This window comes from Gopherus evgoodei, unplaced genomic scaffold (genome assembly GCF_007399415.2).
Source record: "Gopherus evgoodei ecotype Sinaloan lineage unplaced genomic scaffold, rGopEvg1_v1.p scaffold_34_arrow_ctg1, whole genome shotgun sequence".
Classification (NCBI taxonomy): Eukaryota; Metazoa; Chordata; order Testudines; family Testudinidae; genus Gopherus; species Gopherus evgoodei.
Genome location: NW_022060016.1, coordinates 1,085,761 through 1,100,444, shown reverse-complemented (window position 1 = coordinate 1,100,444; position 14,684 = coordinate 1,085,761). Strand labels below are relative to the sequence as shown.

The 14,684-nt window shown below is 48.2% G+C and overlaps 1 protein-coding gene across 2 annotated transcripts; it reads left to right on the top strand.

The window, feature by feature from the left end:
- Positions 1-708: 708 nt before the first annotated feature.
- On the top strand, positions 709-13,853 carry HNRNPL (heterogeneous nuclear ribonucleoprotein L). Of its 2 annotated transcripts, none has more exons than XM_030544469.1 (13): positions 709-778; positions 2,691-2,809; positions 2,990-3,227; positions 3,947-4,032; positions 4,665-4,761; positions 5,325-5,397; positions 8,875-8,946; positions 9,042-9,322; positions 9,901-10,022; positions 10,142-10,343; positions 11,295-11,352; positions 12,447-12,542; positions 13,188-13,853. In XM_030544469.1, the coding sequence occupies exons 3-13, from the start codon at positions 3,003-3,005 to the stop codon at positions 13,244-13,246; spliced, it is 1,371 nt and encodes a 456-aa protein (XP_030400329.1). In that variant the 5' UTR covers positions 709-778; positions 2,691-2,809; positions 2,990-3,002; the 3' UTR covers positions 13,247-13,853. The 2 variants fall into 2 exon arrangements, with proteins under 2 accessions (XP_030400329.1, XP_030400328.1); XM_030544468.1 differs by having other exon boundaries at positions 12,435-12,542.
- The last annotated feature ends 831 nt before the right edge of the window (positions 13,854-14,684 follow it).

Genomic DNA, 14,684 nt, shown 5'->3' with positions numbered 1-14,684 from the left:
GAGTGACGTTCAGATTTACCAATGGAATGTCGGAATTGGTAGAAGCGCTATACGGTCAGGCCAATAAACGCCCGGAGATTATTGACTGACGTGCACACTAACCAATGGAGTGTCGGAAGCGGCATAAGCGTTGAGAGGATAAACCAATCAGAATCAAGGGCATTTTGAGTGACGTGATGGCTAACCAATGGAGTGTCGGAAGCGGTCGAAGGGAGCCAATGGCTTTCGGTAGAAGAAGGCGGAGTCTGTGAAAGGCAGTGAAGATGGGCGGGAAGCCGTTTAGACAGACAGCGACCTTAGCCAATAAGCTCGGTGGGCGGGAGGATGGACGCGACTTGCAGCCAATGGAGCGTGGTGACGGCTATGATAGGCAGGAGAGCGGCCGAAACAGCGCAGCTGGCAGGAGATGGCTGAGCCAATGGCGACGGAGGGCGGGGTGGCAGTTGGCGAGGTGAAAGGACTGGCCAATGAGCGTCCAGGGGGCTCTGAGTGGCGTGGGGCCGGCCCAATAGGGGCGTGTCCAGGCACAGGCTCAGATTCAGGCGCCATGTCGCGGCGGCGGTGGCGGGGTCCGCAGAGCGCGGAGGGCAGCGGCCGGGGTGGGGAGATGGTGAAGATGGCGGCCGCCGGGGGCGGCGGCTCGGGCCGGTACTACGGCGGGGGCGGCGAGGGCGGCCGGGCCCCGAAGCGCCAGAAGACGGAGAACGCGGAGCAGCAGCAGCATGGCCCGGGGGGCGGCGGCCCCGGCGGCGGAGGGGGCCCTGGGGCGGCCGGAGGGGTGAGGGCCGGGGGGGGCGAATGAGGGTCTGGGGGCCTGAGAGTGGGGCGGGGCTTGGGCACTGGGGGGGAGCAGTGGGGGGAGGGGCCTGGGGGCCTGAGAGTGGGGTGGGGCCTGGGCACTGGGGGGGGAGCAGTGGGGGGAGGGGCCTGGGGGCCTGAGAGTGGGGCGGGGCCTGGGCACTGGGGGGGAGCAGCGAGGGGAGGGGTCTGGGGGCCAGAGAGTGGGGCGGGGCCTGGGCACTGGGGGGGGAGCAGTGGGGGGAGGAGTCTGGGGGCCTGAGAGTGGGGTGTGGCCTAGGCACTGGGGGGGAGCAGTGGGGGGAGGAGTCTGGGGGCCTGAGAGTGGGGCGGGGCCTGGGCACTGGGGGGGAGCAGTGGGGGGAGGAGTCTGGGGGCCTGAGAGTGGGGCGGGGCCTGGGCACTGGGGGGGAGCAGTGGGGGGAGGAGTCTGGGGGCCTGAGAGTGGGGTGGGGCCTGGGCACTGGGGGGGAGCAGTGGGGGGAGGAGTCTGGGGGCCTGAGAGTGGGGCGGGGCCTGGGCACTGGGGGGGAGCAGCGGGGGGAGGAGTCTGGGGGCCTGAGAGTGGGGTGGGGCCTGGGCACTGGGGGGAGCAGTGGGGGGAGGAGTCTGGGGGCCTGAGAGTGGGGCGGGGCCTAGGCACTGGGGGGGAGCAGCGAGGGGAGGCATTTGAGGGAGGTCTAGGGGCCCGGGCACTATGGAGGGGAGGGGAGGGGCATGGGCATGGAGGGGGCAGCGAGGGGAGGGGCCTGAGAGTGGGGAGGGGGCTGGGCACTATGTGGAGGGAAGCAGTGGGGGGATGGGTCTGGGGGCCTGACAGTGGGGAGGGGCTTGGGCACTATGGGGGGGAGGGGCTTGGGCACTATGGGAGGGAGGGATCTGGACATGGGGTGGGGCAGCGAGGGAAGGGGTCTGAGGGAGGGTCTGGGGCCTGAGAGTAGGGAGGGGCCTGGGCACTGGTGGGGGCAGCGAGGGGAGGCATCTGAGGAAGGTCAAAGGGCCTGGGCACTATAGGGGGGAGGGGTCTGGGAATGGGGGGGGCAGAGAGGGGAGGGGTCTGAGGGAGGGTCTGGGGGCCTGAGAGTGGGGAGGGGCCTGGGCACTATGGGGGGGAGCCGTGGGGGGATGGGTCTGGGGGCCTGAGAGTGGAGAGGGGCCTGGGCTCTATGGGAGGAGGGGAGGGGCTGGGGGGGTATGAGGGTCTGGGGACCATGGGGGTGAGGGGCTGAGGGGCCTGATGGGAATGGGACCCCAGTGGGTGCAGGGGGAGGGGGCCTATGTAGGGAGGCAGTAGGGCAGGGAAGGGGCAGAGAGCTGGAGAAGAGGGGGATTAGTGTGGGGGGATGTGGGGAGTAAGGGTGGAGAGGAGTTGGGACCTGTGGGCTGTAGGAGAAAGGTGGGCAGGGGATGGGAGGTGTGCAGATAGGGGACAGTGGGGTATGGGGCCCAGAGGAGGGAATTTGTGTCCCCCCCCCCCATCCATTTCTCCTTTGGGTTTGGAGGATATCTGGGCATCTTGGTACCTGCTATTCTTGGCAGTGCCTGTAGGACAAAGATCAGACCTACCCACAGTACAAGGCCTTCAGGGGAAGCTTGTGGTGATATTGTTGTCTGGTAGCACATGGGGGCTGAGTCCAGACTCCCACCTTGCCCATACATACTCTGCCAGTCTTTGTGTGGTGTTACATAGAGGGGAATAAAAGCTCATTCGCCCAATGCATTGGGGGCTCATTGTCTGGCATCATCTCTATGTTGAAGGCATGGTGCTTCCCTGCTGTGTAGGGATTCATGGGGCTGTCCCGTAGCATTCTGGGAAGATCTTCACTGACTCTAAAGCAGAGAGAGAGAGAGAAAAACATCTTTTAAAATACTTATTTGCCTTGTACCTTTAGGAAAACTACGACGATCCCCACAAAACTCCAGCTTCTCCAGTTGTCCACATCAGGGGGCTGATTGATGGTGTTGTGGAGGCTGATCTTGTGGAGGCCCTGCAGGAGTTTGGGCCCATCAGGTAAGGAAAACATGTATTCATCCATGTATGATTCAGTACTAATTTCAGCTTTCACATTTCTTCTTGCATTAATTTTAGCTAGACAGTGAAAACAATAGTTGTTAGTACGTTTAAATGTTAATTAGCCTGCTCTCCCTTTGCTGTATGTTTGAAAACTAATTTAGGTTCTCTCCTCCTTAGTTATGTGGTGGTGATGCCTAAGAAGAGACAGGCCCTGGTGGAGTTTGAGGATATTCTCGGTGCCTGCAATGCTGTGAACTATGCAGCAGACAACCAGATCTACATAGCAGGGCACCCCGCATTTGTCAACTATTCCACCAGTCAGAAAATATCCCGCCCTGGAGACACAGATGATTCAAGAGGAGTCAACAATGTGCTGCTCTTCACTATCCTAAACCCCATCTATTCAATTACAACGGTGCGTGGTGGTTCTAATTCCGGGTTCCCTTCGTGTGATAGACCTCTCTAACCCTGGAGCAATCTGAGTTCATCCCTGCAGAATGCATCATAGCCCAAGTACTTGATTGCGTATACCAACGCAAGGGGAAGTTTGAGACATGTTAGGGGGAGAGGGAAAGCTCAGTGGTTTGAGCATTGGCCTGCTAAACCCAGAGTTGTGAGTTTGATCCTTGAGGGGGCCACTTTGGGGTCTGGGGCAAAAATCAGTACTTGGTCCCGCTAGTGAAGGCAGGGTGCTGGACTCAATGACCTTTTGGGGTCCCTTCCAGTTCTGTGAGAGAGGTATATCTCCATATATTTATTAATGTACCTCTGTTTGTGATCTTGCTTGAAGTTTCTGAATTAGTTTATGCAAGCCCGCCTAACTGGGTGAAATGGGATATTCTAAGGCAAATGTAAGGGAATAACGATTATACTGTATCAAAATGAGAGCGTATATTTGCAGTTTTGGATGAAGAAAAATTACTAGCTAGCCATGTAGAATACCGATGCTATAAAACCTCAATCCTCAGTTGCAGTGGTCTTGCTATCCTAGTACTTTTGAATGCAGACTGTCAATTGTATCCACATCTTGTGATGAGGCTGCAGTCAAGGTCTGCTGCAGATTGCTTTCTATGCAATGTTATTTCTTAAACTCTTCTTAAACCCTATATTATCTTGTCTCCTTCCCTTCCATAGGACGTGCTGTATACCATTTGCAACCCATGTGGTCCCGTGCAAAGGATTGTTATTTTCAGAAAGAATGGGGTCCAGGCCATGGTGGAATATCCTTTTTCACGTGCTCTTTAATGTTTGTCTATATTTTATCCCACTATAGTTGTTCCTAACTCAGTGTTGGGTTCAGACTGAACTGTTGAAGTGTGCAGATTATAGCAGATTAGAAACCCGCCCGCTCCAGTGCTTTCTTGTCAGAATGCTTATACTCCCAAGTGAGAAGTTATTTTGAATGTGGGCACAGGGGACTTGCATTTTGCACATCCTTAACAAAAGATGCTGAATTTAGAAATAATGTGAAAACCCACTACTCTTATTGTGGGTATGAGTTTGTGACTGCAGCAGGCAGCTGAGAGCAAGAAAGTTCTGTACATGCTTCTACTACTGACTGTTTACTTTGGACAAGAGTACTTTGATTCCCAGTGCCTTAAATCTCCAGCTACAAAAGGGATCTAATGATTATACTCATGGGGGTGGTATGGTTTGTAAAGTGTTACGCAAGCACAAAATATTACATGGAGCCCTTTTAACAGCAGAAGAAAGAACAGGAAGCAGACATTAGCAGCCTGCCTACGTGAGGATCTCCTCATGATTGGATCAATTATCCTGCTCCTAAAGAATTGCTACATATGTCTGTACTAAATATACTAAGTATTCTAAAGATTTCCTTAATGTACTAAACGTTTGACTCTGTGCAGAGTGCGCAGAGAGCCAAGGCATCTCTGAATGGTGCTGATATTTACTCTGGGTGTTGCACTCTAAAGATTGAATATGCCAAGGTAAGTGTAACTGAAAACATGGATAGGTACTTGATGAGTTGTGCGTGTCAGTATGTTGGATTGAATGCAGAGCGTCTGTACAAAATTGTATGTCAGAGTTGTGGAAAAGCTAGCTTAACTCTCTCAAACTCACACTTTTTTCACAATTTTGTCCTCCTTATCAGAAATACAGACCTGTACCTCTGTGGATATAAAAATAAACAGGGAGACAGTGTTAAGCAGGAAACTTAGGGCTCCTTTCTCTTTACATCCTTGGGAGGAAGAGTTTTTTCTTGTAGTGGTTAGAACAAAGGAATGGGAGCCAGGACTTGTGGGTTCTGTACGTGGTTCCACCACTAACTTCCTGTGTGAGCCTCAGCAAGTCACTTCTCTCTTTTTGAAAATGGGAATAATTATCTAGCTTTTGAGGAAGCTGTAAGGTTTATTTAGTGTGAAGATTGCTTTGAGATCCTTCGATGAAAGGAGCAGTAGCATGGTCCATCTATAGGCTTTTTAAATTGTTCTGTCCTGCCTAGAACTGTCACTGTGAAATTGAGTAATGGTAGGGGTTGTTGTTTTTGCAGCCCACACGTTTGAATGTGTTCAAGAACGACCAGGACACCTGGGATTACACAAACCCCAATCTCAGTGGACAAGGTAACCTTGATGGACTGCTTTGTAACTATACACAGACTTTGTCAGTCATTTGACTCGCGCACTTCATATCTGACTCATGTTATGTAATGCCATTGGCCTGCCTCCTAACTTCAGTTAGAACTGTAGCTAAATTCAAACATGATGTAGGCCAATGCAAAATAGAGTGCTTGTTTGGTTTATCTTAAAATCAAACGCTTGTCACTGGGGAGTCTCACGGGTGGCTTGCACTATGTATTTGCTGCCTGACTTCATCAATTAAATGTTCGGAATTAAGGAACCCTGTGCATAAGTGGTTTTAAGGAGTTTCTGAGCATGGGCAGTCTTCAGGGGCAAGCGAGGGTTTAGTGCCACTGCTTTCTTACATGGAAGATTTACAGGTTGTCACCTGATGCAGCTTGGGGCTGTTTGTGCCTGACTTTCAAAATTGAGCTGTTAAAATTGCTAGTCTTTTCATTATGCTAGAAAGTAACAAGAAAATTCTCCTTGAGCTGTTGGCTAGTTCTCACACAGCTGGAGGACAGTGGAATGTGGGGCTGGGTTCTAATTCACAGGCACATGAGTGAACATTTTACACAAATGTAACTTGAACATGGAGGGAAGTGTAAAAGACTGTCTGCTCCCATCTTTGGAAGCAGTGAGGAACAGATCCCTTTCCTTTCCAAACTGAGTGCTGCAAGTTAGTTACACAGAATCTGTGTGATGCTGAACAGTGTATTATTCAAATTGCAGCCATAGATCTCTACTTCAGACTCTTACAATTACAGTCAAAGCTTATCTGGAAACCCCTTGCTTGGGTTTTTGAAACTTCTGCATACTGTGTGGAGGAGAGTGAAATAAACAGCTGGTGTTGAGTTACTGTTTGAGCAGCTCTCGCATCAGTTGAAGTGGTTGCATCTCTTATGTTTCCCTGTATTTTTTTTTTTTTAAATGGTACAATCTGCTTGGCAGTATTATCTTGCTTCGTGTTTTAAAACCAGGGTGTGGAGCTATTTGTGGTCTCAGCTGATACGAGTTTAGACGGTCCCCTCAGAATTGGGTGTACTCCCTTCAGAAATTGCTTTTATCCGCTCTAAGGAATCTTGGAAAGGCTACTTACAACTCCTGCCAGTCCCTGCCATGCTGCATTATTGCCTCCAAAGGCAGTTTTTCCTCCTCATTTCATGATGAGAGGTATAGCCTCCCAGGGCCCCTGTGCAGTATGGCCCAAGGTGCTGAGTAAGTGCCTGGCAGGCTGGAGTAATTCCCACATGGTGGACACCCCTGTTTTTAAAAGAAAACGTATTAATATACTGAAGCAAGCAATGGCATTACATGACTTAACAAAACATAAACAAATTTCTCCTCCAAGGTACATAACTAGAAGATGTGCAGAGCCGCAGGGGCTAGTTGCAGGGCTGTGCATTTGTTTAGATGCATCTTGGCTTTCCTGACATGAGGCTGGGAAATGAGGGTGGTGTATTATCCTGGCCTTTCCCAGCTCTGAGCAGTTATTACATATAACCCTGGGGGACCGTACTACAGTGGACGTCCCGAATTGGCTGTGGCCTGCCTCTGCACATTCCTCACACCACACAGTGTAGAAACCTCACTAGCTCTTCCTGGAGAAAACATGCATCATCCTTACGTACCAGAAACAGCAGCAGATTGAGCTCATTACATCAAGAACACAACACCGTGGTCCAAGAAACATCTACAAGCACAGAGAGAGAGAGAGAGAAAGAGGCGCACCATGCCACAGCAGACATTATTCTTACTAATCAAAGCAAACAAAACTCTGAACCCAAGAATGTACACAGAACTAGGAAACACAGAACAGAGGGTTCTCAAAACAAGTCCACCAGCGCATTTCGGAGAATGGAATAGATCTCAGTGGCCATCCAAGACATAGGATGCTCTCCATATCAACATGGTTTGGTTTGGGAGGGCAGTTTTTGTTATACTGCTTTCCTGCAGTCCTCAGCTGCCAACATATCAGCGCCAAGTGGAGACAAAAAAAAAACAAACCAAAGGCACACAGATACCTAAGAGGCTGTAGCTGGGGTGTGCAGTCTGGTGCACGCGTGCATAACGGGGGCATTTGACCCAAGGCACATTCCATAACAGAGGAGACACGCACACTGGAGAACTACACAGAGCCAGAAGCACCATTTTGTTACAGCACCACACAAATTCAGGAGATGAAACATGGAAGGAACACTCTCATTTATACACCTTTATGTCCTCTTTCTTGATATCTTCTGAGGACAAAACATCTGTGAGACCTTTTAAAGATTTTACTTTTTTAAAAAAAATTTTGTAGCAGTTTTGTGCCTTTGACTTGTATTTATGACTCTGAAACCATGTGATGCAGGGTCGCAGTGTATGTTTGATGGGACGCCATCTTTCAGAACTGTGCTAACTCACTGTTGAAGCGTCCAATGGTAAGAGAAATACAGAATTTTTATGTGACAATGGACATTGTACTGTGTACTCCTGCTGTAAGTAGCCCTTTTCAATCTTTGTAATGACTGATTGTTGGAATAAACCTGTATGAAACTCAGTTGTGTTTTAAAAAAACAAGGAAACTGTATGGCTATGTGATGTTACGCATTGTATATGATGGCTCATTTTAACTTACTACTGTTGCTTTGCTACCATGCTTGTATAAGTCTCTCACTTACTCCCTCTTCTTCTGTTTGGGTGGGGAGATATTTTGCCATATTTTTTTTCCCCATTGCTATGAAGAATTAGCAGTGTCTTGGAGGCAGGTGTACTTCAGTATTGTTTCAATCACGAAATCAACTGGGACACTCTTCTTTTGTTTCTTTCCCTGGTCAGTCATGCCTACTTTGTAATCAGCTTTGAAATGCGCCCAGCTCTCTATTCAGGTGAAGCTGGGAAGTCCTGTCTTTGTTCTAAGCATTTTACTCGGACACAGATTGTGTTACAAGATGCTGTAACTTGTCTGTGTAGGTTCAGAAATAGGAGTTATCATGACTGTGTGACAGCAGTTCTAACAAATGAAACTGCAAGTGTGTGTCCTACGAACTAACCTCTTGTTAAAATAGGCCAGTCTGGCCCATTAGCCTAGGGCAGCATCATGTTGTAGTTCCGTGGCTGGGATCTCAGCAGAGACAGTGCTGCCCTAGCCAAAGGGGTATGTAGTCTGTGCTTGGAGCAGGGTTAGAAAACTCTGGAGGGAGCTGGATCCAACTGTCCTTGGCCTTTGAGGAGGGTCAGTCCTCATAATACCAGGCCTTGGATGAAATGGAGACCCTGTGGGAGAGGGGAGTTTAATTTCCCCCTGCCAGACAAACCTTAAAGTGTTGGAGGCAGTTGTTGGCTAGAAAGTGGTATAACCCTCCTGAGCAGCTGGGGTTACGATATGATTTAAAAGAAGCTAGGACTTTGGTAGCATACAGGTAAACCCCAGGAATACAACCTATTGGAGCATTGTTCCTCTCTGGTTACATTTTTAACTCGTCCTTTTTTCTCTAGGGGATCCTGGTGGTAACCCTAACAAGCGTCAGAGACAGCCCCCTCTCCTTGGGGACCACCCTGCAGAATATGGTATGGATCCGGTGTGCAAAATGGCTTTGGTGGGAGTGTTTTGCCCTAATGTTTATGGCTTTCACGTGTTGCCTCTGCTCCCGGTGTCTCCACAGGAGGACCTCATGGTGGATACCACAGTCATTATCATGATGAGGGTTATGGCCCTCCTCCACCTCACTATGAAGGGAGAAGGATGGGCCCTCCTGTTGGTGGCCACCGCAGGGGCCCAAGCCGCTATGGCCCTCAGTACGGACATCCTCCTCCCCCTCCTCCACCCCCGGAGTACGGCCCTCATGCTGACAGCCCTGTGCTGATGGTGTACGGCTTAGACCAGTCCAAGATGAACTGTGATAGGGTCTTCAATGTCTTCTGCCTCTATGGGAATGTAGAAAAGGTGAGAGAGGCAATGAATGGCTTGTTCTCCTGGCCTTGTTAGACTGATATCTTTGATCCTTTACACATGTCTGGCAAAGAGTTCTGGTTCCTGTGCTCGGGCTTGTGATTTTTGTTTCTAGGTAGCCTTACTTGCTTCCCATCAAGTCTGTTGGGCTTGGATTTGAAATTGGTGGTGTGCAGTTTGGCTGTGCAGCCAAACTCCTTCATAGTATGGACGGAGCAATCCACTAAACTCAGATGAAGGCCGGCTCTGAAATGGATCCGTCTGAAGCAGTTTAGTTTAAATGTGTAAAACCCAGGTTGTTTGCAGTGTTGTAGCTGTGTTGATCCCAGAATATTACAGAGACAAAGTGGGTGATGTAATATCTTTTATTGGACCAACTTCTGTTGGTGAAAGAGACAAGCTTTTGAGGTGTAACAGACCTGAAGAACTGTGTAAGCGCGAAAGCTTGTCTTTCAGCAACAGAAGTTGGTCCAATTAAAAATATTGCCTCACCCATCTTTTTTTCTCAAACCCACGTGATCTTCCTAAATTTTCCCTCTAATGAATGTAAATGTCCTGTGGTCACATCTTAGGTGAAGTTCATGAAGAGCAAGCCAGGCGCAGCCATGGTGGAGATGGCAGATGGCTATGCTGTGGATCGAGCAATCACCCACCTCAACAACAACTTCATGTTTGGACAGAAGCTGAACGTGTGGTGGGTCTCTTTCCAGATGCTTTGTGGTCTCGATGTCTTGTGAGATCTCACGCGGGGAGCTTGACCCCCAGCAGAAAGCTGTGCATATAGTGACAAGCTGTGCATTTCTCTGCTTGTAGTGTATCCAAGCAGCAAGCCATCATGCCTGGTCAGTCGTATGGGCTTGAGGATGGTTCGTGCAGCTACAAGGACTTCAGTGGCTCTCGAAATAACAGGTTTTCGACCCCAGAGCAGGCAGCCAAGAACAGAATCCAACATCCTAGCAATGTGCTTCACTTCTTCAATGCTCCTCTAGAGGTGACAGAAGACAACTTTTATGAGGTAAACTTGATTAGACTGTACAGTTTCCCTCAGCTCTTCACTGTCTGATTAATATTCTTCCCTCTTCTTCATGGTACAGTCTCAGATTGAGTCTCATACCTTGCTTTTGCATACAGCTCCTAGCTTGGTGTGGGGCTCCATCCTGATGGACTCCTCTGGGTTCTGTTGGAAAGGATCTATTCAGTAGTAATGAGCTTGGAATGTAGCTACTGTTCATGTGTGTCTAGAACATGAGATGGGACCCAGTTTTCCTGGATAACCCTTTTCCATTGAATCATTTACTTGCTCAAGGTCACTTCCCATCTCTTGTCTTGTTCCCCCTCTGCCAAACAGAAGAATCTTGATCTCAGATGGTGGTCGAGGCTTAATATGATGAACTACTTTGAGAGCTTGATGGGATTGTCACTCAATGAGCACATGTACGCACTAAGCAGAAGCCTTCCATGGTCTGTCTCTTACTCAGTTGATTTTGTTCTGTGTAAGCAGTGCTCTGTTTCATGAGGCACAGCATGCGGGGTTACACTGTAAATTGTGAACATTTCCAGTGACCCGTAGTATGTGGCTTTAAAAAAAGCAAAGATAAAATTCCCATACGATAGCTGTTTTGATAAGACTTAGTTTCTGATATGGTGCCCGAACTATTCTGTGGTACCTTTCTGAATCAGAAAAACTCTTGCAACGTTTTATCTGGAGCATTCTGATATAGGCTCTGTAATGAGCAACCAAAGTGTCTACTTAGCTGAGTACATGGAAGGGTGTTAATTATTTGTATTGCCATAGCACTGAGGAGGCCGCTCATGGAGCTGCATCCCATTGTGCTAGGCGAGTGATAAATTTGTAATCTATTGACCTTGATGAAGTTTGGCTTGTAGATGATTGAGCTGTATTTATGCTTTGATTCTCAAAGCTGTTGTGTTACTATCTCTGAATACTTGTCTGTCTTCCTACTAGATCTGTGATGAGCTGGGAGCGAAGAGGCCAGCTTCTGTCAAAGTGTTTTCAGGGAAAAGTAAGTAAGCCTTTAAACATGGTGAAACTTCCCATAGGGACCAGGAAAAAATGGTTGCTTAGTCAGAGGTGGGCCCCTAGCGAAAGGGGCAACAAAATTGTACAGGGAAACCTTGGGGATGCTTTGAGTGACTGTTTGACAGTCAGGTCTGGAATGCAGACTTTAGTCTAGTCTTACTCCTCCTACTGGTAAGGTTGGGTCACAGATGCTAAATTGCATGGTACTGCCGTGTTTGAGTGGCATACCCAGCTTTAGTCATTAAAGTTGCAGTCTTGAACTGCGGTTTAGAGCCTTGGCCACCAATCCTTTTTTTAGCAAGCTGTCCGTGCATAAAGGGAGATGAGAATGAACATGCATTAGCAGAAGCCACTTGGGTTGAATTATTCTGCTGAGCAAGCACGGCTTTCCATGATTTCTCCTTGTTACACTGCCTTTCCATCAGAGGACTGGCTTAGGGGATGGGAGGACGAATGAGTATCTGTGAATGGAACCTGACCATATAAAAACAGGGAGGGTAAGAAAATGGCTCGAGTGGAACCAATCCCATTAAACCCAAGAGACCCTTACTGGGTTTGGTGTGTGGATGGCTGGGTGGTGTTGGTGGCCTGTGATAGACAGGAGGTCAAACTAGATGCTGTCTCTAGCCTCTGCCAGAAGCTGGGAATGGGCGACGGCATGGATCGCTTGATGATTCCCTGTTCTGTTCATTCCCTCTGGGGCACCTGGCATTGTCCACTGTCGGAAGACACAACACAGGGCTAGATGGACCTTTGGTCTGACCCAGTATGGCCGTTATGTTCTTAGATGATCTGGTGGTCCCTTCTGGCCTTAAACTCTGACAATTAGTGCCTCCCTCCTTAGGAGCAAATTCAACAATATGCGTTTTAAGGGAGGTGTTACTGCTCCCTCAGAGCAGCTGTTACATTGCATGAGGCATCCTCTGCAGTGTTCCCAGTCCAGGTGTCAGAGGCCGATCAGAATGGGGCCCAGAGCTCTTGTATAGCAGTGTGGATCATTAGAATGTGCTGTTGTCCTACCTTGTCCTGCTTGTATAGTGATGTACGCACACTTGTAACCTCCAGTGTTCCGTCCAGGTGAAAGAAGCTCCTCTGGTTTGTTGGAATGGGATTCAAAAAGTGATGCACTAGAGACCCTGTCATTCCTGAACCATTACCAGATGAAAAATCCAAGTAAGCTGTGCTGTGCCTGCACTCAAGCTTTGGGGGGCTCTTGTCTTAATCTGTCAGGCTGGGTTCAGGAAGAGGGGGACAGTGATGGAGCATATGCTCTCCAGTAATTCTGTCAGCAGCCAGGCTTGGTTAAGCTACAGTTACGATTGCTGATGCTTCTCGCAACTTCCCATACAAAGAACTATAAGCATCACAGGAGAGTTTTAACAGGATGTGGTCCATTAAACGCTGTGATTCGTTGTCATCTCAGATTGCCATGGCTTCTGTCAGAGGGAGTTGCTATACTAATAGGATGGAGCGTTCCCATCTTCCCCACTTCATGCCTCTGTTTGAACTGAACTTTGGCATGCTGCACTCAACAGATAGTGTGGTTGGGAGGGTGCATGGTCCTGCTGCCTAGGAGGGAGCTAGGACTCTGGAGGGTTTCAGTCTCCTCTCTGTCATTGATTTGCTCAGTGACCGTAAACAATCCTACTTAATCTATCCACCCATCTGCAAAAAGGAGATACTTCTCCATCAGGGAGGTTAGGAATGGGAGTTAATGCCCATAAAAGCTTTTAGATCCTTTATAGTAAAAGATGCTAGACATGAAAAAGTAAATCTCTGGGGCAAAAAATAAACTGTCCTGTTTTATTCTCATCTTAGATGGGCCGTACCCATACACGCTGAAACTCTGCTTCTCAACTGCTCAGCATGCCTCGTAAGTGCTGCCTGGGTTGGGCCAGGAGCAGGGGATTCCTTCCATTTTCTGCTGCCTTTGAAAAAGTACTTGTATTCCTTTTTTTAATGCTCCAGTTTAGTAGAGGCTACCCATAGCGAAGACATGTCAACTGGGAGAGGTGAAGTGGTCTGTCTCCCAGACACCTTCAATTTTTAAAATGATTGTACATGTGATTTGTTTTCCTATTCATATTTTGTGCTGCCTGTGTTACTGGCACATTTCAATAAAACCGTTTGGAAAATAAATATTACCTGTGTTTGATCCTAAATATCAGAGTGGCATCAGGAGCATGTTCCCGTAGGCTCTTGAGCTTAATAAACTGAGAATGGTCTGTGGCTTTCCCATTCATCGTAGGGAACAAAAGCAAGTCGTAACTAAGAGCTTCAATTTGTGACATCACTCGCTGGTGTAGGTTTGACATGAAAGACTTGGGTAGCTTGAAACTAGCCCAAACCTTCTCCTGAGATAAGGTGTTAATATCCAGAGAACCACTTGCATGTTCTTGATGTTCGTCACTTTCTGTTTTTTCAATTTTTGAAGTGCTATTACTGAGAACTGTACTGCTAAATAAAGCTTGTTTTCAAAGAGAATTTGCCATGAGTGGGATATGGAGATTTGTTTCTTATCTAAAGCATGCTGTGTACTCATGGTGTTATACACATTAACAGGTAAGGCTTCCACCTAAAGCAACATGCATAGTTATGGCATAAGGTTTCCACCTAATGGCAATGTCCTTTTCTGAGCCTGTATGATAGAGTAACACAGACTACAAACTGCAGCCACATACTTGCCAAATAAAAGAAAACTGGAATGTCTTCTAAAAAAAAATATTCCTGAGTCAGATTTAGAGTGAATAATGAATGCTTTGAAATGGAATTCATTGAGGAGGTTGGGATGATTTATTTTTTGGAATATTACAGACAACGACTTAAACAGATCTGGTGTTAAAGTAACAGCATCTTTCATCATGAAGTGTTCTACAGCTATGCAATGCCAGGGAAATGCAGCCCTCTTTGGGGTGTAGGTGACTGGCCCTCCCCCACCATCGTACAGTCTGACATGGGGGTTAAATCCCTTCTTTGAAAAGTATTCAGTGGGATTTCTGATGTCTATGCTGCTGCTGAGGCTTCTTAGGTTTTCTCTGAAAGCCCTGCATGTGTGACTGAGTCAGTCCAGAAACTGCGGTGTACATCAGTAGTTCTGGAAAACACGGTGTAGAGAAATCTGACAGGTAGCTGGTGCTGTTCCCTTGTTTCTGTTCTTTCAATTATATTAAGCAACAGCTAAAAACACACTAACTTCTTAATGTTACTTCTCCAAGTAAGCAATTGCAGGAGCTACTGTAGCAATGCCATGTGACTGAATGGGAGGAGGCCTACACCATTGTCAGAATGGTCATCCTGATTCAGAGGAACGGTCCA